The following is a 22,827-nucleotide window of genomic DNA, read 5'->3' as shown; positions in this document are numbered from 1 at the left end:
ACTTACAGCTCAGCTACATGTACATTACATATATACAGCTCAGCTACATTACACACATACAGCTCAGCTACATGTACATTACACATATACAGCTCTACTGTGTACACATACAGCTCAGCTACATGTACATTACACACATACAGCTCAGCTACATGTACATTACACACATACAGCTCAGCTACATATACATTACACATATACAGCTCAGCTACATGTACATTACACACATACAGCTCAGCTACATGTACATTACACATATACAGCTCAGCTACATGTACATTACACACATACAGCTCAGCTACATGTACATTACACATATACAGGTCAGCTACATGTACATTACACATATACAGCTCAACTACATGTACATTACACACATACAGCTCAGCTACATGTACATTACACACATATACAGCTCAGCTACATGTACATTACACATATACAGCTCAGCTACATGTACATTACATATACAGCTCAGCTACATGTACATTACACATATACAGCTCAGCTACATGTACATTACACATATACAGCTCAGCTACATGTACATTACACACATATACAGCTCAGCTACATGTACATTACACATATACAGCTCAGCTACATGTACATTACACACATATACAGCTCAGCTACATGTACATTACACACAGGGCTCTGCTGCAGGCATATATAACACACACATACACAGCTCTGCTCCACACACATCACACACAGACAGGCCCGCTTCTGCCATGAGGCGGAATGAGCCTTCCGCCTCAGGCGGCAGAATTTGCGGTCCGGCTGGGGGCGGCATTATGTCCCCCCGCTGTCATTTTTGTTAAGTATCACTTAACAAAAATGACAGCGGCCGCTCACCTGTCCCGTCGCCCGCGCTCTCCACATCCCGTCAGGTCCCGCGATGTCACCCTGCAGCTGTCACGGACCTCCAGGCTGTGGTGAGTGCCCGGGGTCGGTGGGGGACGCGCTGGGGTGATCGGGTCGTGCGGGACCGCCCCGCGCGACCCGATCACCCCACTCACTCACCACAGCCTGGAGGTCCGTGACAGCTGCAGGGTGACATCGCGGGACCTGACGGGATGTGGAGACAGCAGAGATCGCGGGCCGGCTGCGGTGTGGGACAGGTGAGTAGATGGCTGCTGCTGCTGCTGCGGCGTCGGGGGGGGGGGGGGGGCTTTTCCGGGGGGATGCCGGCTATCACTCGGGGCGGCCGCCTGAGGTTTGCCTCAGGCGGCAGAAACCCTTGGATCGGCCCTGCACACAGACAGCTCTGCTGCATACACATCACTTCAGCTCATCCAGCACAGCACAGCCTGCATACACTGGGGAAGATTCATCAAACATGGTGTAAAGTGAAACTGGCTCAGTCGCCCCTAGCAACCAATCAGATTCCATTTTTCATTTTCCAAAGAGTCTGTGAGGAATGAAAGGTGGACTCTGATTGGTTGCTAGGGGCAACTGAGCCAGTTTCACTTTACACCATGTTTGATAAATCTCCCCCACTGAGCAGCAGCCCCTGATCATGTGACTGCTCACATGACTGTGACATCATGGCAGGTCCTGGAAACACAGTGTAAGCGCATGGCTCCTGTACAGCTCTGCAGGTGGAGGGATGTGTGGAGTCACCTGAAGTTTTTATTTTGTCTTTCTCTGACGCATCACAAGAGCCTGAACATCTTTACACATTCATAACTTGTCTCTTCCTATCGCTGTGCCGGGTTTGTTGTACTTTTTCTTCCCATTCTTTATTATCCATTGTATCCTCTACTTTCTATTCATCTCTCCAGGATCCTCTGCTGATATCTTCTATATAAGAGACCGACCCATCAACCATGGAGAGAGACAGAGACAAGATGGCCGAGAGGATAATAACCCTCACCCTACACATACTCTTCCTGCTTACTGGGGAGGTGAGGGATTCTGGGAGTGATGTCATCATGACATCATTCTTATCTATGGAATAACAGATGGATAGGACTGGAGAGGTGAGGGATTCTGGGAGTGATGTCATCATGACATCATTCTTATCTATGGAATAACAGATGGATAGGACTGGAGAGGTGAGGGATTCTGGGAGTGATGTCATCATGACATCATTCTTATCTATGGAATAACAGATGGATGGCACTGGAGAGGTGAGGGATTCTGGGAATGGATGGAGTGATAGTAATGTGTCTCTCCATACACAGGATTACACAGTAGTGAAGAAGTCCTCTAGTGGGCGCTGTGGGGCCCCTGGGTGTGAAGGATGGGGAAGAACCCTGAGCCCAATCCCGGGGCCCCTGATACATGAGGAAATGGAGGAAGAGAAGATCCTAGAAGTCACCAACAAGATGGTGGAGCTGCTGAGTGGAGAGGTGAGACTGTGGCTGCTGGGAATGCTGGGACATTATACAGTAACACCACTGGCGGGTTGTGTGTGTGTGTGTGTGTGGGGGGGGGGGGGGTGACTGTGTGATCATTGTGTGTGTCAGGTTCCTATAAGGTGTCAGGACGTGGTGGTCTATTTCTCCATGGAGGAGTGGGAGTATGTAGAAGGACACAAGGATCAGTACAAGGATGTGATGCTGGAGGATCAGCAGCCCCTCCCATCAGCAGGTAATAGACAGGACTATATACACACCTCCTCTCTGTATTATCTGGATGGAAAGAATGAATTCAGTCTCTGTATGTGTTCCCTCCAGTCAGATCCAGTAAGAGAACAGCACCAGAGAGATGTCCCCGTCCTCTTCTTCCACAGGATCAGGTAGATGGAGATGTTCCCTATGATCTGTACATCCCACTTGACTTCTCCTACTGTCTGATGACTTTTACAATATTTCTCTCACATCTTATGAATCAGGGGGAAGATGGGAACAATATTAATGCTCCAGGGACAGATGTGAGCAGTTATGAGCAGTATAAGGAGGAAATAAATACATGGAAGGTTCTGAAGTCTATTAATGCTACAGACATAAGGGTTAAGAAAGAGACAGATGTGAGCAGCGATGAGCAGTATAAGGTGGACATCACTACAGCAAAGGATCTGAAGTCTATTAATGCTACAGACATAATGGTAAAAAAAGAGACAGATGACAGCAGTGATGAGCAGTATAAGGAGGGCATCACTACAGGTAACCGCCCAGGTGAGTAGTGACCACTAAATGCAGAGAACACTCCCACATTCTCCTCAGTCACTGTCTTTTCAGGTTTTTAACCACCATGAGAGCACTGTAACTTGTGTGATCACTTTTTTTTTTTTTTTAATTCTTAATTTTATTAAATTTTCCAAACATTTTACATAAAAACAGCAGTGTAAACCACACCCCTTAGGGTGGAACAGTACTTTTGATAAAAGGAACCCAATTAAACCACGACAACAAAAACATCTGACATTTATGGTAATAAAGAGGCAATTTACACCTCACAGCTCCCTATAGGGGAGATCTTGGATTGGTGAGAGAGAGCCTGGAGCACACAACTGCTCAGGCGGGGAACAAAAAAGGGAACCACTAGAGAGGACCGCTAGAGTAGAAAGAGGAAGTTAAGGGAGAGAAAGAAGAAAGAATAAGAGGGAGAGGGTAGGAAGGGGGGGGGGGACAGGTAAGGCCGCACCTCACTAAGCCAGAAGGGGCCTGTACTCATCCGTCTCGGTGAATTGGTCCCAGTAGAACCACGTCCGAAAAAACTTTGCATTATGTCCGTGCAGCTGGGCCGTGAGGTCTTCCATATGTTTGATGTCCTCAACTTTTCGGATCCACATTGCTATACTGGAAGGATCAGGACGGCGCCAAAGGGCCAGGATACAGTCTCGTGCAGCATTGATCAGGTGTCGGAGGACAAGGCGTCGGTAGGACTTGAGTGGGATGTCCGCAATATGCAAGAGAAAAAGCTCTGGGGAAAAGGGAAGCTGGCGATCTGTGAAAGTGGAGGAGATATGACACACCTCCTTCCAGAAAGGTACCAGTACGGGGCAACTTCCTTCCTCACCGCAGTTTCTCCAGCACAGTGGCGGAACATCCGGTGGAGTCGAGTGGGAACCCGATACCAGCGTGAGAGTAGTTTGTAGCCCGCCTCTTGGAGGCGCGAAGAGATCGAACTGGAGTGGGTACAGGTAAGAACCCTGTCGACCTGGGCCGCCGAGAGGGAGATATCTAAGTCTTCCTCCCAAGCAGTAAGAAAGGGGGGTGGCGGTTGTTCCGGTGGGGAGCCCAACAGAGTGTATAGGAGAGAGAGAGTGTCGGAGTGGACCAGAGCCCAAGCAGAGGGTTTCAAAGTGTGTGGAGGGGCGAGCCAAACCAGAAGGGTTCAGTAGCGAGCAGAGGAAATGGCGGAGTTGCAATGCCCTCCAGAACCCCAAGGGAGCTGGGTCCGAGAGGTCCCTAAGGTCAGTAAGGGATCGCCATGCCGAGCCATGAAGGAAAGCGGTGGCTCGGAAAGAGGCAGCTCGCGACCAGGTTCGGAAGACCGGGTCCTCTAAGCTGATCGGAAAGGCAGGGTTGCCCAAGATGGGAAACAGGAGGGAGGGGCCAGGAAGCCAGTGGAAAGGTGCTTATGGCACATGTTCAGTGTGGGAACAATAGTGGGATGAGAGCCGGCAAAACACGTGAAGCTGGGATCCACGGGGCTGCCAACAGTGGGATTTGGGAAATCATCATTTCCAGGCCGCCCACAATTTAGTGGGGGCGTGGCGATGCCAATCGAGTACCCGAGTGAGGTGTGCGGCTACATAGTATTGGTAAAGATTGGGAAGAGCCAGACCTCCTTTTGCTTTTGGATGGTCGATTTGGCGGGACAGGGTTGCTTGTGTGCCCAGATAAATTTAGTGAGGAATGTAGACAGTTCCCCGAAGTAGGACAGAGGGACCGAAACTGGAAGGGCTTGAAAAAGATATAGCAAGCACGGCAAGACATTCATTTTGAAGATCGCGCAGCGCCCAAACCTGGTAAAGGTACCCCCGTGCCACTTGAGCATGTCTGCTTCAATGCGCTTGAGCATGGGTAAGAAGTTAGCTTTAAAAAGGTCGGCTGTCTCAGGAGTTAATTGGACCCCCAGGTACGTCAGAGAGGAGCGCGACCACTGGAAAGGAAAAGAAGTCTCCAAAGAGGCTGCGACAGAGGGGGAAAGAGAAAGGTTGAGCGCTTTTTTGCAGATTAATTTTATAGTTAGAGATGTTGGTAACGGGAGAGCTCGGAAAGAAGGTTGGGCAGGGAGACAAGAGGTTGAGAAAGGAAAAACAATAAATCTTCTGCATAGGCCGCGACTTTGTGGTCCACCGACCCCACTCGAACCCCGGCAATGTTAACATTGTTCCTGACATGTCTGAGGAAAGGTTCAAGGGTCAAAATAAAAATGAGGGGGGATAGAGGGCAACCTTGCCGCGTCCCGTTGGCAATGGGGAACGCAGAAGAGAGAAGGCCGTTGACCGAGACCTGAGCCGTAGGGTAAGAATAGAGAGAGCCAATCCACTCCAACATATTTGGACCAAGGCCCAGATGTCTAAGTGTGGCAAAAAGGAAAGGCCAACTGACTCGATCAAAGGCCTTCTCGGCATCCGTGGACAGGAGCATGGAGGGAAGGCCCGAAGAATGAACATGGTGGATAATGTTAATTGCCCTAGTGGTGTTATCCCGAGCCTCTCGGGTAGGCATGAAGCCTACCTGATCCAGATGTATAATAGGCTGAAGCAATGGAGTGAGACGGGCAGCAAGAATTTTAGAGAAGAATTTAATGTCCGCCGCGGCCAGTGATTGGCTAAGCGGTCTGTCAGCTCAGACAGGCCGCACCGAAGCTGCTGCTGCACGCGGTACTGGGAGGAGGAGTGCAGGAGAAGCCCTGCAACATGCTTAGGTAAAGTATGGTGTTTAAACAAGGCCTGCAAGGACATCGGTAACTATGTCCCTGCAGCCCTCGCTAAATGATTATCGGGCCGTGTAATAGGCCCAGTAAACGAGAGACAAACTAGCAGATCGGCGCTCGTTTACATTATTGATTGGGCCCCCATTGGCCTGTAGAATAGGACCCTTACAGGGTGTCCCCCGCAGCTGAGAGAAGCAGGAGCAGCGCGGAAAGTTTAAACAGCCGCCCCCTGCTTCCTCTCTCTCTGTTGCGGGGAACAAAGAGCATTTTGACGGGAATCCCTGCTCCTCTTCTCGAACACCTCAATGACTGTCAGCTGACAGTTATCTCCCATAATTTTGTTTGAGTACCGAGCAAAACTTCAGGGGGAAATTTTGCTTGAATACTGAATTGTTCAAACACCAAAGTGTCCAGGAATCCAGTTATTACTGTTCAATATGTCAGCTAACCGCCCTATATCTGCTCGATTCTCTCTAAGGGCCCGTTCACACTGAGCAATAGGTGAGGAAATGAAGAGGAAAGAATTCTGCTCGAACTTCATCACCCATTTAGCTCTGGCACAATAGGAGCAGGTTTCAAGCTCCATTGACTTCTATAGGTTTCCTCTAGCGGACTCGGAAGCAGAACATTCCGCAAGGAAATCCCATTGAACTCAATTTTTCGTACGTAATTTTAAGCGGATTCAGGCTGGGTTCACACACAGTATATTTCATGCAGTATTTGGTCCTCATGTCAGGTCCTCATAGCAACCAAAACCAGGAGTGGATTAAAAAGACAGAAAGACTATGTTCACACACTGTTGAAATTGAGTGGATGGCCGCCATATAACGGTAACGGCCGTTGTTTTAAGATAACAGCAAATATTTGCCATTAAATGATGGCCATCCACTCAATTACAATATTATGTGAACAGAGCCTTTCTGTGCTTTCAATCCACTCCTGGTTTTGGTTGCTATGAGGACCTGACATGAGGACCAAATACAGCCTGAAATATACTGTGTGTGAACCCAGCCTTAACAAGGAAATTCCTCGCCTTTTGCTCAGTGTGAACTGGCCCTAACACTTCTTGTGGATTTATAATTCTTATATTATGTTACATAAAAAAGAGTAACTTTCCATGTCTGCAATATGTTTAAGCTCCTATTACTGGGAAATAAGAGAAATGGTGTTTTCTCCTTTGCAGATGTTTCTACCAGGAGCTCAGGGGGACATCAGATCTCCTCAGAGGATCATATCACACAAGATACATATGAGGAGCCGTCCACTATCCCAGATACACCCTCAGCCCCTCACAGCAAAGATCAAGTCCCATCTTCTGATCCATCACAGCAAGCTGACATTTACAGAGAAGACGCTGAACATCAAAGCGCAAGTACAGGAAAGACTCAGTTTTCATGTTCGCAATGTGAAAAAAAAATTACCCATAAAAAATATCTTGAGAGACATCAGAAAATTTCACACAATTTTTCATGTTCAGAATGTGGGAAATGTTTTACACAGAAATCAACTCTTACTTACCATCAAAAAATCCACACAAAGGAGAAGACATTTCCATGTGTAGAATGTGGAAAATGTTTTACTTCGAAAGCATATCTTCTTACCCATCAAAAAATTCACACAGGGGAGAAGCTATTTTCATGTTCAGACTGTGAAAAATGTTTTACACAGAAATCAACTCTTATTCGCCATCAAAGAATTCACACAGGGGAGAAGACATTTTCATGTTTAGAATGTGGAAAATGTTTTACTTTGAAAGGAAATCTTATTTCCCATCAAAAAATTCACACAGGGGTAAAGCCATTTTCATGTTCAGAATGTGGGAAATGTTTTTTGCGTAAAGCAAAACTTGTTGAACATCAAAAAATTCACACAGGGGAGAAGCCATTTTCATGTTCAGAATGTGGAAAATGTTTTACACAGAAATCAACTCTTACTTACCATCAAAGAATTCACACAGGGGAGAAGACATTTTTATGTTTAGAATGTGGAAAATGTTTTACTTTGAAAGGAAATCTTATTTCCCATCAAAAAATTCACACAGGGGAGAAGCCATTTTCATGTTCAGAATGTGGAAAACGTTTTTCGCGTAAAGCAAAACTTGTTGAACATCAAAAAATTCACACAGGGGAGAAGGCATTTTCATGTTTAGAATGTGGAAAATGTTTTACTTTGAAAAGAAATCTTATTTCCCATCACAAAATTCATACAGGGGAGAAGCCATTTTCATGTTCAGAATGTGGAAAATCTTTTATTCTGAAATCAAATCTTGTTGAACATCAAAGAACTCACACAGGGGAGAAGCCATTTTTATGTTTAAGATGTGGGAAATGTTTTGCTCAGAGATCAACTCTTTCTAATCATCAAAAAACGCACACATGGGAGATGTCATTTTAATGTTCAGAATGCAGTAAATGTAAAAGAAAAACAGAATTTGTTAAACATTATCATCAACCAGAACATGGGCGATGCCGGATTCTTGTTATGATGGTGGAAATTTAAAAATTATAGAAAAAGTTTTGTTAAACCTGAGAGGATGCACACAGGGAAGAAGTCATTTTCATGCCCAGAATGTGAGAAGTGTTTCAAGGCTAAGTGAAGCATTGTTCATGTTCAGAATGTAGGAAATGTTATACTTTGAAAGCAAGTCTTAATAATATTAAAAAATGCACACAGCCCTGTCGCAATTTTCATGCTCTCATTGTGGGAAATGTTTTATTGTGAAATCAATGCTTGTCGAACATCAGCAAAGTCACACAGGGGAGGAGACATTTTTATTAGAGATTCTTCAGATCCGAACCTTAACCCCTTAAGGACGGAGACGATTTTCAGTTTTGTGCTTTTGTTTTTTCTTACTCATGTTTAAAAAGCCATAGCGCTTGTATTTTTTTTAACCTACAGTACCACGAGCCATTATTCTTTGCAACACCAATTGTACTTTGTAATGACAGACTCAGGCAGGCAAAACCGGAAATAAGCTCTAATCCCAGCCTTATAACGCTTTTATACTTTGGTCTAAGGGACTGTGTGAGGTGTCAGTGTTTTGCGCCATGATCTGTACTTTCTATCGGTACCGTACTTGCGTATATGCCACTACAGTGGTACCTCGGTTCTCGAACATAATCTTTTCCGGAACGCTGTTCCAGAACCAAGCAGTTCAAGAACCGAGCTGTAAGTTCCCATAGGGAACAATGTAAATCTAATTAAAGGGAACCAATCACCTAAAAAATCGATATGAAGGCAATAATCTGTGCTAATACACTTTCCACACACATGTCTGTAACGTCTGTCCCTGCTCCATACACCCCAAAATCATACTTTGATCTTGTCCCCGCCGTATGCAAATCCCAGGAATTTAGTCATGTGGGCGTTTGTACAGGCTGAGTAGTGACGGCCTCGGGGGCGGGGTATCGCTGTAATCACGCCTCTATGGGCGTCATTCACTGCCCCCTGACACTGCATAATCATAGGGGGCGAGGCCTGGGGCACTGACATACACAGCACAGCGGCACCGTATCCCCGCTGTACTGTGTATGTGTCATCTAGCATTGGCCTAATACAGCCAGCAGCACAAACCAAGCACCATTATTCCTGTGCTGCGGGCTCCTGCGGGGTTAACATCATTCAGTGAAGCTCCTATCGCCCCTCCGGCAATTACTGTGGCCCCCTCGTCTCTCCATCTCCGTGACAGCAGCGGCCCCCCTCCTCTCCCCCTCACCTTCCCTGTCCTGGCCAGTGGCAGATCATCGCTCTGAAGCCGCGGCACTCTGTCTCCCTTCTCCCTTACAGCAGCGTCCCCCTCCTCTGCTTCCACTTGTGCTTCTGGTGGATGCTGCTGTGCCGGAGATGGAGAGAGGAGGGGGCCACAGTAATTGCCGGAGGGGCGATAGGAGCTTCACTGAATGATGTTAACCCCGCAGGAGCTAGCAGCACAGGAATAATGGTGCTTGGTTTGTGCTGCTGTATTAGGCCAATGCTAGATGACACATACACAGTACAGCGGGGATACGGTGCCGCTGTGTATGTCAGTGCCCCAGGCCTCGCCCCCTATGATGATGCAGTGTCAGGGGGCAGTGAATGACGCCCATAGAGGCGTGATTACAGCGATACCCCGCCCCCCGAGGCCGTGACTACTCAGCCTGTACAAACGCCCACATGACTACCTTCCTGGGATTTGCATACGGCGGGGACAAGATCAAAGTATGATTTTGGGGTGTATGGGGCAGAGGCAGACATTACAGATATATGTGTGGAAAGTATGTTAGGGGGCGTATTAGCACAGATTATTGCCTTCATATCGATTTTTTAGGTGATTGGTTCCCTTTAATTGGTTCTTACACTCCGTGGGTGAGGTGCAGAGCGCCCGGCCCACAGAATGTAAAAATACTCCATATCCCCCGCAACAGTGAGAGGCAGGAGCGGGCGGCTATTTAAACTTCCACCGTGCTCCTGCTCCTCTCAGCTGCGGGGGACACTCTGTAAAGAAGCATGGATTCCCCACTCTTTACAGGGTGTCCCCCGCAGGTGAGAGGAGCAGGAGCACGGCGGCAAGTTTAAATAGCCGCCCGCTCCTGCCTCTCACTGTGGGGACGACCTGAAGCCGGCCGCACTGCTCCCTGTCCTCACTGACCTGACACTCTACGTCCCCCCCGCCGGCCCGGAGCTCCTGCTCCTTTCAGCTGCGAGGGACACCCTGTAAAGAAGCGGGGATTCCCCTCATTATGATGGGATTCCCCACTACTTTACAGCGTGTCACCCGCAGCTGAGAGGAGCAGGAGCACAGCAGCAAGTTTAAATAGCCGCCCGCTCCTGCCTCTCACTATGGGAACTCCCTGTAAAGACTGTCCGCACTGCTTCCTGCCCTGATCTGTCGGCATACCTCCTGTATGCTTCTTCAGCACGCCGCACGCCTGTGCTATTGCGCCCGCCGCCCTGCTCAGCTCAGCTCCTTAGCCGCTTCCTCCCGCTGCTCCCCGCCGCCTCTGCAGATTCTCCTTCACCCTGCAGAGGCGGCGGGGAGCAATCGGCTAAGGAGCTGATGAGCAGGGCCGCGGGCACAATAGAACAGGCGTGCGGCGTGCTGAAGAAGCATGCAGGAGGTGATCCGGGCCGCCGACAGATCAGTGCAGGAAGCAGTGCGGCCAGAGTCTCTACAAGGAGTCCCTGCAGTGAGAGGCAGGAGCGGGCGGCTATTTAAACTTGCCGCCATGCTCCTGCTCCTCTCAGTTGCGGGGGACACCTTGTAAAGAAGTGGGGAATCCTATCATTATGATGGGATTCCCCACTTCTTTATAGGGTGTTCCCCACAGCTGAGTGGAGCAGGAGCACGGCGGAAAGTTTAAATAGCCGCCCGCTCCTGCCTCTCACTGTTCCCGAACACCTCTAACTGTCAGCTGAACATCAATGACAGTACTCATGCTTCCCGGTGTCCCTGGTCGGCTTGCATGTATGCAGAGAGCAGCGGCCGGGCGGTGAGTGGGTCAGTGTGGCCGGGCAACGAGTTGGCGGCGGGATAGTTTGACGTTTGAAGCTGGGAGGGGGAGCGGAGGAGGGGGCATGCTGAAGCCCTTGTGTGAGGAGTGGCACGGCAGGGGGTGCTGGGGATAGCACAGGTACTACTCCCCCATCACCTGCTCATACTATGAGCAGAGGATGGGAGTAGTAGTACTGTGTATATGTGTCCAGCACCGAGCAGGGAGGGAGGGGGAGGTAGTTAGATGCACAGGCACCTCTCTCCCTCCCTGCTCGGTGTCCTCCAAATTTACTGATTGAATACATTTATGGAATACTTTGGGGAGCAAGGACACTTGCTCCCCAAAGTATTCTATAAATGTATTCAATCAAAAACATACTGTACATTACATTACATTTTTACTTACACATCCATTGAGACCATAGAGTGTCCAGCAGGGGGCGCGCTATATATAGAAGTCAATGGTACTTATTGACTTCTATATACAGTGCGCCCCCCTGCTGGACACTCCATTGTAATTACACCCTGATTCGTGACGTCAACGAATTTCTGAGAAATTGAAATCTCCCTGATCTACTAAATTAAGGGAAATGGCAGTAAATGTGCACTTCCCATAATTAATGTACATTAGACATTTGTCTAGCTTTCCATTAGTAATAACATATCAAAAAATACTTTTAGCCGGACTTCTCCTTTAAAGGGGTATTCCAGGGAAAATCAATAATTTAGCAATGGAAAGGGTTAACCAAGGTTAACCCTTTCCTAATATACTTACCTGTCCTTTTTTGGCCCCCCACGGAGATCTCCCGTCCGGTCACGTGATGGTCCAAGCTGTGACTCGCGGATCCTCTTCTTCCGGTTCGGTGACGTCACCACCCGGCCGGCGACTGACTCTTTCTTATTAGCAGCAGAGCACTGAACCCTGACTGACTTGTAGTGTGTAGCCAATCAGGGTTTAGTGCTCCTGCTGTACGAAGTTAGCCGGGTTCTGATCCCCCCGGCCCCCTCCTTCTCTATCATTACAGCGATCCCCCCGGCCCCCTCCCTGTGCTATAAGCCCGATCCTCCTGGCCTTCTCCTTCCTATGTAATCTGTCCTGATCAAAGATAGCTCACCCGCACCCCCCAGTGTGCTGCGGCGCCGGCCCCCGTATCGGCACTTATTGTAAGCAGCTGTTCTCAGCTGACAGGCGCTGTGTGTGTGTGTGTGTGAGGCAGGAGAGAGTTCATGCTTTCTCCGTACACAGCGCAAGCATGAACTCTCTCCTGCCTCACACACACACACACAGCGCCTGTCAGCTGAGAACAACTGCTTACAATAAGTGCCGATACGGGGGCCGGCGCCGCAGCACACTGGGGGATGCGGGTGAGCTATCTTTGATCAGGACAGATTACATAGGAAGGAGAAGGCCAGGAGGATCGGGCTTATAGCACAGGGAGGGGTCCGGGGGGGGATCGCTGTAATGATAGAGAAGGAGGGGGCCGGGGGGATCAGAACCCGGCTAACTTCGTACAGCAGGAGCACTAAACCCCGATTGGCTACACACTACAAGTCAGTCAGGGTTCAGTGCTCTGCTGCTAATAAGAAAGAGTCAGTCGCCGGCCGGGTGGTGACGTCACCGAACCGGAAGAAGAGGATCCGCGAGTCACAGCTTGGACCATCACGTGACCGGACGGGAGATCTCCGTGGGGGGCCAAAAACGGACAGGTAAGTATATTAGGAAAGGGTTAACCTTGGTTAACCCTTTCCATTGCTAAATTATTGATTTTTCCTGGAATACCCCTTTAAGATTGTGCACATAGTGCATATTTTCTCTGAACCAGCTCCTATACTTCGGAGGTGGACCAGAGAGAATAGATTCTGCCACAGGAGGGGTGTCTTGACAGCTTTCTGGGTCTAAGCCACTTGGAGGGGGCTCAGGCAAGCTTGACGGCCTCTCTCATACTGCTGCACACTCATTATGGCTTGATTGCCTTGGTGGGACTACTGCACGCTCAAGCAAGCTTGACAGTCTCTCTTGGACAGCTGCATGCTCAGTATAGCTTGACGACCTCTTAGGGACTTCTAGACTCCAGCCAGTTACTTCAGCATCTGGGCCCACTATGGCCTCCCAGTAGGATGGTGGTGGACTGCTTGAAACTGGCCTCTCATCCAATTCAGACTGGATAGCCTCCCAGTAGCTGAGGGGTGTTGTCAAGGGAGCTGCTCTTTATGATACAATGACTTCCTCCTTAGGCCACCCCATAAGGACTCGTGGACATTGGCGCTCTTCATCAAGACAAGACAACGATTTTGGGTGCGCCCAATCACTTCCTGGATGACCCGTGGAGACTATGCCACTCTTTACATGAAACTTAGGAGACACCAGCAAGATGTCTGTCACATGTTTGGTGGCAAACATCAGGACACCCGATTGTGTCATAGTATTTCACTGGTCATAATAAGGTATTTTGCCACTGCAGAAAGATTTTATTTGCTTCATTTCTAGTTTCGACTTTTAAAATTCATCATCTCCGAGATTGTTTGTGACACTTGTAAGACCCTGTGGGATTCTCTTTAACCCCTTCCCTCAATATGACGTCCAGGGACGTCATAAAAACGCATCATGACGTCCCTGGACGTCATGCTTTCCCTGCCTCCCCCCTCTGTCCCTAGTTGAGATCGAGCAGCAGGAGGAGGCTGTGTCACACAGCCTCCCCCCGCTGCCACTGCCCAGAGAGGAGCCGCGCTCCCCCCAGCAGTTAACCCCATAGACGCCGCGGTCTGTGCGACCTATGGGGAGATATGCTCCCCCTGCCGATCGGGTGCCTGGGAGGAGGCTGCGGCACATGCTGCTGCGCTCCCCCCAGGCTCCCCTTCTCTGCTGTCGAGCCCCCCCCCTCCCCTGTGTGGCCGCCCCCTCCCTGCGCTCCCCCAGGTGGCCGCCCCCTCCCCGTGCTCCCTCTGCACTCTGTCCCCCGGGAGCCGCGCGAGCAATCGCACAACTTTGGGAGGGTAACCATAGCAACCCAGACGCTTTCCAGTGCGTCTGCCCTGCTATGATTCCTAATGATCAGGCCCCTGCACTGAGGCAGGGACCTGATCATTTGAATGATCTGTCAGTGTAACACTGACTCATGCCGGGATGGACCTACACCGTTCTATCACCTCTCCATGGCATGTAATACGCCTATGCTCTGGGCATGCAGGAACCAACTACTGGCAAATATAATAATAACCACCTGGGTGGATGGGTGGAGTGCATGAACAAGTAGAGGCAGCCGCTCCCCCACAGAAAAAAAGAGAAATTTTGTCAGCTCTCCTACAACACCATTCACACTAGGCAGCAGCACATTGCTATGGCTGAAGTTGCAAACACAGAAACATGCAACAGCTCACTGCAATGGCAATGGTCACTTACAAATGTACATCTCCTTGTAGACCGTCTCCCCCCCCCCCCCTCCTCAGAGCCGCCCTGTCTGCCCAGATCTCACCCTCACCTCCCACATCTGCCTCTCTTGATCTTTTCAGCAAAGGGATTCTCCTGCAGGCACAGTGATGACGTCATCGCGCCTGCTCGGGGATCCCTCGGATAAGAGAGGAGGCCAGAAGGGAGGAGGGCTGGCTACATGCCAGGATTAAGTGAGTATAATTTTTTTTTTATGTGTTGGGGCAATGCAGGGGGGACATCATTACTATATGGGAAATGCAGGGGGACATATGGGGGCAATGCAGGAGGACATAATTACTATATGGGGGCAATGCAGGGGACATTATTACTATATGGGGAAATGCAGAGGGACAATATTACTATGGGGGAAATGTAGGGGGACATTATTACTATAAGATAAGATAATACTTTAATAGTCCCACCATGGGGAAATTCAGTGTGTTACAGCAGCATAGTGTCAGGAATCTTCATTAGCCTGGTGTGAACTGGGCCTGGTGTTTGCTTTTGTGTGCCACACCCGATTGCTTCTCAGCTTCCGGCTATGCAGGAGTTAAGCTGAGAAGCTTCTGGACTTGATTTTACACCTGTGTTGTTTCTGTGATTGATGGGTTTCTCTGCCTGTCTGTACCTGGAAGATCAGACCAATGGGGATCCAGACCGGGCTCTTGGTCAGCATAAAACAAAGCTAAGGCAGAGTCCCAGTGCTGTTTTTTTCGGTTCATACCCTGATCCCAGCTTCCCCCTCTCTATTCCTGCAATCCCCCCCCCTCCCTCTGCTTGCTCGACTCTGTTAACTGACCTCTTGCTTGAATTTTTGACTATCCAATCGTTACCTGATTTTGTACTGCGCTGCCAGTTTGGTTCTGACCTTGCTTGTTTGGCTATTGAGTTTGTTTTGTCTGTCTTGTTCTGTGTGCACGTATCTAGTACAGGAAACGTCTTCGTGATTGTCCACGGCCGCCTAGGGCTGTTTGAGGCAAGTAGGCAGGGACAGTTGGTAGGTTCAGCATCAGGGCTCACTGTCGTGTCTTGTCCCTGCCTCCCCTGTCCTGACACATAGATATTACACGTACAAAAAGGGAAAGTAAAGGCATTACGGTTAAAGTAGACAAAGAGAAGAAAAGGTAAAAAGATACAATAAAAACATCAGATTATTTCACCTTTCTATATGGGGTACATATGGGGGGGAGTGCAGGGGGACATTATTACTATGGGTGAGCAGCAGGGGGCATTATTACTACAATCTCAATTCCAAAAAAAGTTGGGACACTAAACAAATTTTAAATAAAAACTGAATGCAATTATGTGGAAGTGCCAACATCTAATATTGTATTCAGAATAAAACACAAATCACAGATCAAAAGTTTAAACTGAGAGAATGTATAATTTTAAGTGAAAAGTGTTGTTTCAAAATTTCACAGTGTCTACAAATCCCCAAAAAGTTGGAACCATGCAGTTTTTACCACTGTGTGGCATCCCCCCCTCCTTCTTACAACAGTCAACAGACGTCTGGGGACAGAGACCAGTTTCTCAAGTTTAGAAATAGCAATGCTCTCCCATTCATGTCTAATACCGGCCTCTAACTGTTCAATCATCTTGGGCCTTCTTTGTCGCACCTTCCTCTTTATAATGCGCCAAATGTTCTCTATAGGTGAAAGATCTGGACTGCAGGCCGGCCGCCATTTCAGTACCCGGATCCTTCTCCTACGTAGCCATGATGTTGTGATTGCTGCAGAATGTGGTCTGGAATTATCTTGTTGAAAAATGGAGGATCTTCCCCGAAAGAGATGATGTCTAGATGGGAGCATATGTTGTTCTAGAACCTGACCATAGCTCTCTGCATTAATGGTGCCTTTCTAGACATGCAATCTGCCCATGCCACAAGCACTCATGCAACCCCATACCATCAGTGATGCAGGTTTCTGAATGGAGCCTTGATAACAACTTGGGTTGTCCTTGTCCTCTTTGGTCATGGATGACATGGCGTCCCACTGTTCCATAAAGAACTTCAAATCGTGACTCATCTGACCACAGAACAGTTTTACATTTTGCAGCACTCCATTTTGAATGACCCCTGGCCCAGTGGAGCTTGCTTAGAAATGACTTCCTCTTTGCACTGTAGAATTTCAGCTGACAACGGCGGATGGAGCGGTGGCTTGTGGTCACTGACAATGCTTTCTGGAAGTATTCCTGAGCCCATTCTCTTATTTCCCGACAGTGGCGTTCCTGTTTGAGGTGCAGTGACGTTTAAGGGCCCGGAAATCACCAGTATCCAGTAGTTTTACGGCCTTGACCCTTACGTACAGCGATTGTTCCAGATTCTCTGAATCTTTTGATGATGTTATGTATGGTTGATGATAATAACTTGAAATTCTTTGCTATTTTACGCTGGGTAACACCATCCTGGTATTGCTGCACTATATTTCTGCGCAGCAATGGTGGAATTGGTGATCCTCTTACCATCTTGGCTTCAGAGAGACGCTGACACTCTGAGTAGTTCTTTTTATACCCAAACATGTTGTCAATTCTCCTAATTAGTGATGATTGGTCTTCCAGCTGTTCCTTATGTGCTCAACGTCATTTTTCCAGCCACTTCTTGCTACTGATTTGTAGACAGTGTGAAATTTTGAAACAACATATTTTTCACTTAAAATGATAAATTCTCTCAGTTTTAACTTTTGATCTGTGATTTGTTTTCCATTCTGAATAAAATATTAGATGTTGGTACCGCCATATTATTGCATTCAGTTTTCATTCACATTTTGTTTAGTGTCCCAACTTTTTGGGAATTGAGGTTGTATATGGAAGGCACAGCAGGGGATCCTACATACAAGGGGTGACCCACATACCTACTGACTTTAGTGCACCAAACAGCACAATTATTACAGTTCGGGAGCCAATAGGTAGGAAAAGTGGAAGGAAGTTGCTGAAAAAGTGCAAAGTCTGAGATGTTTGGCAGATTCTGAAGGGACGAATTCTAACTGCAAGAAATCATGGAGGTCTTGACCAGACCTTTATCACCAGTCGTTCTGTTGCCAAAAAGACCTAAAAACTGCCCTGAGCTCAGCTACATGTACATTACACACATACAGCTCAGCTACATGTACATTACACATATACAGCTCAGCTACATGTACATTACACATATATACAGCTCAGCTACATGTACATTACACACATACACAGGTCAGCTACATGTACATTACACACAGGGCTCTGCTGCAGGCATATATAACACACACATACACAGCTCTGCTCCACACACATCACACACAGACAGCTCTGCTCCACACACATCACTTCAGCTCATCCAGCACAGCAGAGTCCTGCATATACTGAGCAGCAGCCCCTAATCATGTGACCCCTCCTCCTCCATGTGACTGATCACATGACTGTGACATCATGGCAGGTCCTGGAAGCACACGGCTCCTGTACAGCTCTGCAGGTGGAGGGATGTGTGTTTTTTCCCCCCTTTCTCTCTTTGACGCATCACAAGAACCTGAACGTCTTTATGTCTTTATAACTTGTCTCTTCCTATCGCTGTGCCGGGTTTGTTGTACTTTTTCTTCCCATTCTTTATTATACATTGTATCCTCTACTTTCTATTCATCTCTCCAGGATCCTCTGCTGATATCTTCTATATAAGAGACCGACCCATCAACCATGGAGAGAGACAGAGACAAGATGGCCGAGAGGATAATAACCCTCACCCTACACATACTCTTCCTGCTTACTGGGGAGGTGAGGGATTCTGGGAGTGATGTCATCATGACATCATTCTTATCTATGGAATAACAGATGGATAGGACTGGAGAGGTGAGGGATTCTGGGAGTGATGTCATCATGACATCATTCTTATCTATGGAATAACAGATGGATGGGACTGGAGAGGTGAGGGATTCTGGGAGTGATGTCATCATGACATCATTCTTATCTATGGAATAACAGATGGATAGGACTGGAGAGGTGAGGGATTCTGGGAGTGATGTCATCATGACATCATTCTTATCTATGGAATAACAGATGGATGAGACTGGAGAGGTGAGGGATTCTGGGAGTGATGTCATCATGACATCATTCTTATCTATGGAATAACAGATGGATAGGACTGGAGAGGTGAGGGATTCTGGGAGTGATGTCATCATGACATCATTCTTATCTATGGAATAACAGATGGATGGGACTGGAGAGGTGAGGGATTCTGGGAGTGATGTCATCATGACATCATTCTTATCTATGGAATAACAGATGGATAGGACTGGAGAGGTGAGGGATTCTGGGAGTGATGTCATCATGACATCATTCTTATCTATGGAATAACAGATGGATAGGACTGGAGAGGTGAGGGATTCTGGGAGTGATGTCATCATGACATCATTCTTATCTATGGAATAACAGATGGATAGGACTGGAGAGGTGAGGGATTCTGGGAGTGATGTCATCATGACATCATTCTTATCTATGGAATAACAGATGGACAGGACTGGAGAGGTGAGGGATTCTGGGAGTGATGTCATCATGACATCATTCTTATCTATGGAATAACAGATGTATAGGACTGGGGAGGTGAGGGATTCTGGGAGTGATGTCATCATGACATCATTCTTATCTATGGAATAACAGATGGATAGGACTGGAGGGGTGAGGGATTCTGGGAGTGATGTCATCATGACATCATTCTTATCTATGGAATAACAGATGGATATGACTGGAGAGGTGAGGGATTCTGGGAGTGATGTCATCATGACATCATTCTTATCTATGGAATAACAGATGGATAGGACTGGGGAGGTGAGGGATTCTGGGAGTGATGTCATCATGACATCATTCTTATCTATGGAATAACAGATGGATAGGACTGGGGAGTTGAGGGATTCTGGGAGTGATGTCATCATGACATCATTCTTATCTATGGAATAACAGATGGATAGGACTGGAGAGGTGAGGGATTCTGGGAATGGATGGAGTGATAGTAATGTGTCTCTCCATACACAGGATTACACAGTAGTGAAGAAGTCCTCTAGTGGGCGCTGTGGGGCCCCTGGGTGTGAAGGATGGGGAAGAACCCTGAGCCCAATCCCGGGGCCCCTGATACATGAGGAAATGGAGGAAGAGAAGATCCTAGAAGTCACCAACAAGATGGTGGAGCTGCTGAGTGGAGAGGTGAGACTGTGGCTGCTGGGAATGCTGGGACATTATACAGTAACACCACTGGAGGGGTGGGGGGGATGACTGTGTGATCATTGTGTGTGTCAGGTTCCTATAAGGTGTCAGGACGTGGCGGTCTATTTCTCCATGGAGGAGTGGGAGTATGTAGAAGGACACAAGGATCAGTACAAGGATGTGATGCTGGAGGATCAGCAGCCCCTCCCATCAGCAGGTAATAGACAGGACTATATACACACCTCCTCTCTGTATTATCTGGATGGAAAGAATGAATTCAGTCTCTGTATGTGTTCCCTCCAGTCAGATCCAGTAAGAGAACAGCACCAGAGAGATGTCCCCGTCCTCTTCTCCCACAGGATCAGGATCAGGTAGATGGAGATGTTCTCTATGATCTGTACATCCCACCTGACTTCTCCTACTGTCTGATGATTTTTTTACAATATTTCTCTCACATCTTATGAATCAGGGGGAAGATGGGAACAATATTAATGCTCCACAGACAGATGTGAGCGGTAATGAGCAGTATAAGGAGGACATCACTGCAGGGAAGGATCTGAATTACAGTAATGCTACAGACATAAAGGTAAAAGAGGAAGAGGAGTCAAATGTGAGCAGTGATGGTCAGTATACGGAGGACATCACTACAAGGAAGGATCTGAATTATAGTAATGCTACAGACATAAAGGTAAAAGAAGAAGAGAGGGAAGTTGTAAGCAGTGATGAGCAGTATAAGGAGGACATCAATACAAGGAAGGATCTTAATTATAGTAATGCTGCAGACATAAAGGTAAAAGAGGAAGAGGAGACAGATGTGAGCAGTGATGAGCAGTATAAGGAGGATATCTCTACAGGGAAGGTTCTGTACTATATTAATGCTGCGGACATAAAAGTAAAAGAAGAAGAGACAGATGACAGCAGTGATGAGCAGTATAAGGAGGACATCACTATAGGTAACCGCCCAGGTGAGTAGTGACCACTAAATGCAGAGAACAGTCACGCATTCTCCTCAGTCACCGGCTGTAACTATTCTGTGGGGAATATTATAAGCTCTGTGTCCTGTCAGTTTTCCAGCTATATATTCATTCAGCCTAAATTCTAATATACACTTTAACATAGATGAAGATGTGACACTGCTGCAGGTAATAACACATGATGTGTGTATAATATATAGAACTAGAAAATGTACCTGGCGCTACCCGGGTATAAAGTGTCAGTGTGTTAATTAGATTTGCTCTAAGGTGCCCAGGAGTTAATCAGTGGAATTAGTGTATACCTGTAGTGCATAGTTGGAGGGGTTCTGTATACTCACAATGTATAGTTTTTAGGGGTCTCGCATATCTGTAGTGCATAGTTGGGGGGGCTGTATACCTATAGTGTATATTTGGGGGGGTCCTGTATACCTGTAGTGTGTAGTTGGGGGGGCTGTATACCTGTAGTGTATAGTTGAGGTAGGTCCTGTATACCTGCAGTGTACAGTTGGTGAAGGTCCTGTATACCTGTACTGTATAATTCGGGGGTCCTGTATACCTGTAGTATATAGTTGGTGCTGTATACCTGTAATGTATAGTTGGTGGATGTCTTGTATACCTGTAGTTTATAGTTTGAGGGTCCTGGATACCTGTAGTGTATAATTGGTGGAGGTCTTGTATACCTGTAGTATATAGTTCGGGGGTCCTGTATACCTGTAGTGCATAGTTTGACGGTCCTGTATAACTGTAGTGTAGAGTTGGTGGAGGTCCTGTATACCTGTAGTGTATAGTTTGGGGTCCTATATACCTGTAGTATATAGTTGGGGAGTTCCTGTATACCTGTAGTATATAGCTTTGGGGTCCTCTATACCTGTAGTATAGAGTTGGTGTAGGTTCTGTATACCTGTAGTGTATAGTTTTGAGGTCCTGTATGCCTGAAGTATATAGTTGGTGGAGGTCCTGTATACCTGTAGTGTATAGTTTTGGGGTCTTGTAAACCTGTAGTGTAAAGTTTGGGGTCCTGTATACCTGTAGTATATAGTTTTGGGGTCCTGTATACCTGTAGTGTCCTGTATACCTGCAGGGTCGTATTTACCCGTATGGCAGTGTTATTCAGTCACAGTGTGTCGGTATTGGTCATATCTGATATGGCGGTGTTATCCAATCACAGTATGGCGGTATTGGTCAGGTCTGGTGTGGCGGTATTGGTCAGGTCTGGTATAGTGGTGTTATCCAGTCACAGTATGGCGGTATTGGTCAGGTCTGATATGGCAGTGTTATCCAGTCACAGTATGGCAGTATTGGTCAGGTCTGGTATGGCAGTGTTATCCAGTCATACTATGGCGGTATTGGTCAGGTCTGGTATGGCAGTGTTATCCAGTCACAGTATGGCGGTATTGGTCAGGTGTGGTATGACCGTGTTATCCAGTTACAGTATGGCGGTATTGGTCAGGTCTGGTATAGCAGTTTTTTCCAGTCATAGTATGGTGGTATAGGTCAGGTGTGTTATGACAGTTTTACCCAGTCACAGTATGGCGGTATTGGTCAGGTCTGGTGTGGCGGTGTTATCCAGTCACGGTATGGTGGTATTGGTCAGGTCTGGTATAGCGGTGTTATCCAGTCATAGTATGGCGGTATTGGTCAGGTCTGATATGATGGTGTTATCCAGTCACAGTATGGCGGTATTGGTCAGGTCTGGTGTGGCGGTGTTACCCAGTCACAGTTTGGCGGTATTGGTCAGGTCTGGTGTGGCAGTGTTACCCAGTCACAGTTTGGTATACCTGTAGTGCCCTGTATATACATGTACTGTATAGATGGAGTAGGGGGTCCTGTGTATACATGTACTGTATAGATGGAGTAGGGGCCCTGTATATACATGTATTGTATAGATGGAGTAGGGGGTCCTGTATACATGTACTGTATAGATGGAGTAAACGACGTCCACTTACCTCCCC

At 47.5% G+C, this 22,827-nt stretch overlaps 1 protein-coding gene across 1 annotated transcript in view; it reads left to right on the top strand.

Moving 5' to 3' along the window:
• Window positions 1–2,035: 2,035 nt before the first annotated feature.
• LOC138786743 (oocyte zinc finger protein XlCOF22-like) overlaps window positions 2,036–22,827 on the top strand; it is a 148,125-nt gene continuing 127,333 nt past the window's right edge. The window contains exons 1-3 of the mRNA XM_069963760.1: window positions 2,036–2,357; window positions 2,475–2,746; window positions 2,843–3,125. Coding sequence (XP_069819861.1) covers window positions 3,053–3,125 — 73 coding nt within the window. The 5' untranslated portion in view covers window positions 2,036–2,357; window positions 2,475–2,746; window positions 2,843–3,052. The remainder of the gene's footprint in view (window positions 2,358–2,474; window positions 2,747–2,842; window positions 3,126–22,827) is intronic.

Source organism: Dendropsophus ebraccatus, chromosome 3 (genome assembly GCF_027789765.1).
Source record: "Dendropsophus ebraccatus isolate aDenEbr1 chromosome 3, aDenEbr1.pat, whole genome shotgun sequence".
Taxonomy (NCBI): Eukaryota; Metazoa; Chordata; class Amphibia; order Anura; family Hylidae; genus Dendropsophus; species Dendropsophus ebraccatus.
This window is presented reverse-complemented; position numbering and strand designations above follow the sequence as displayed.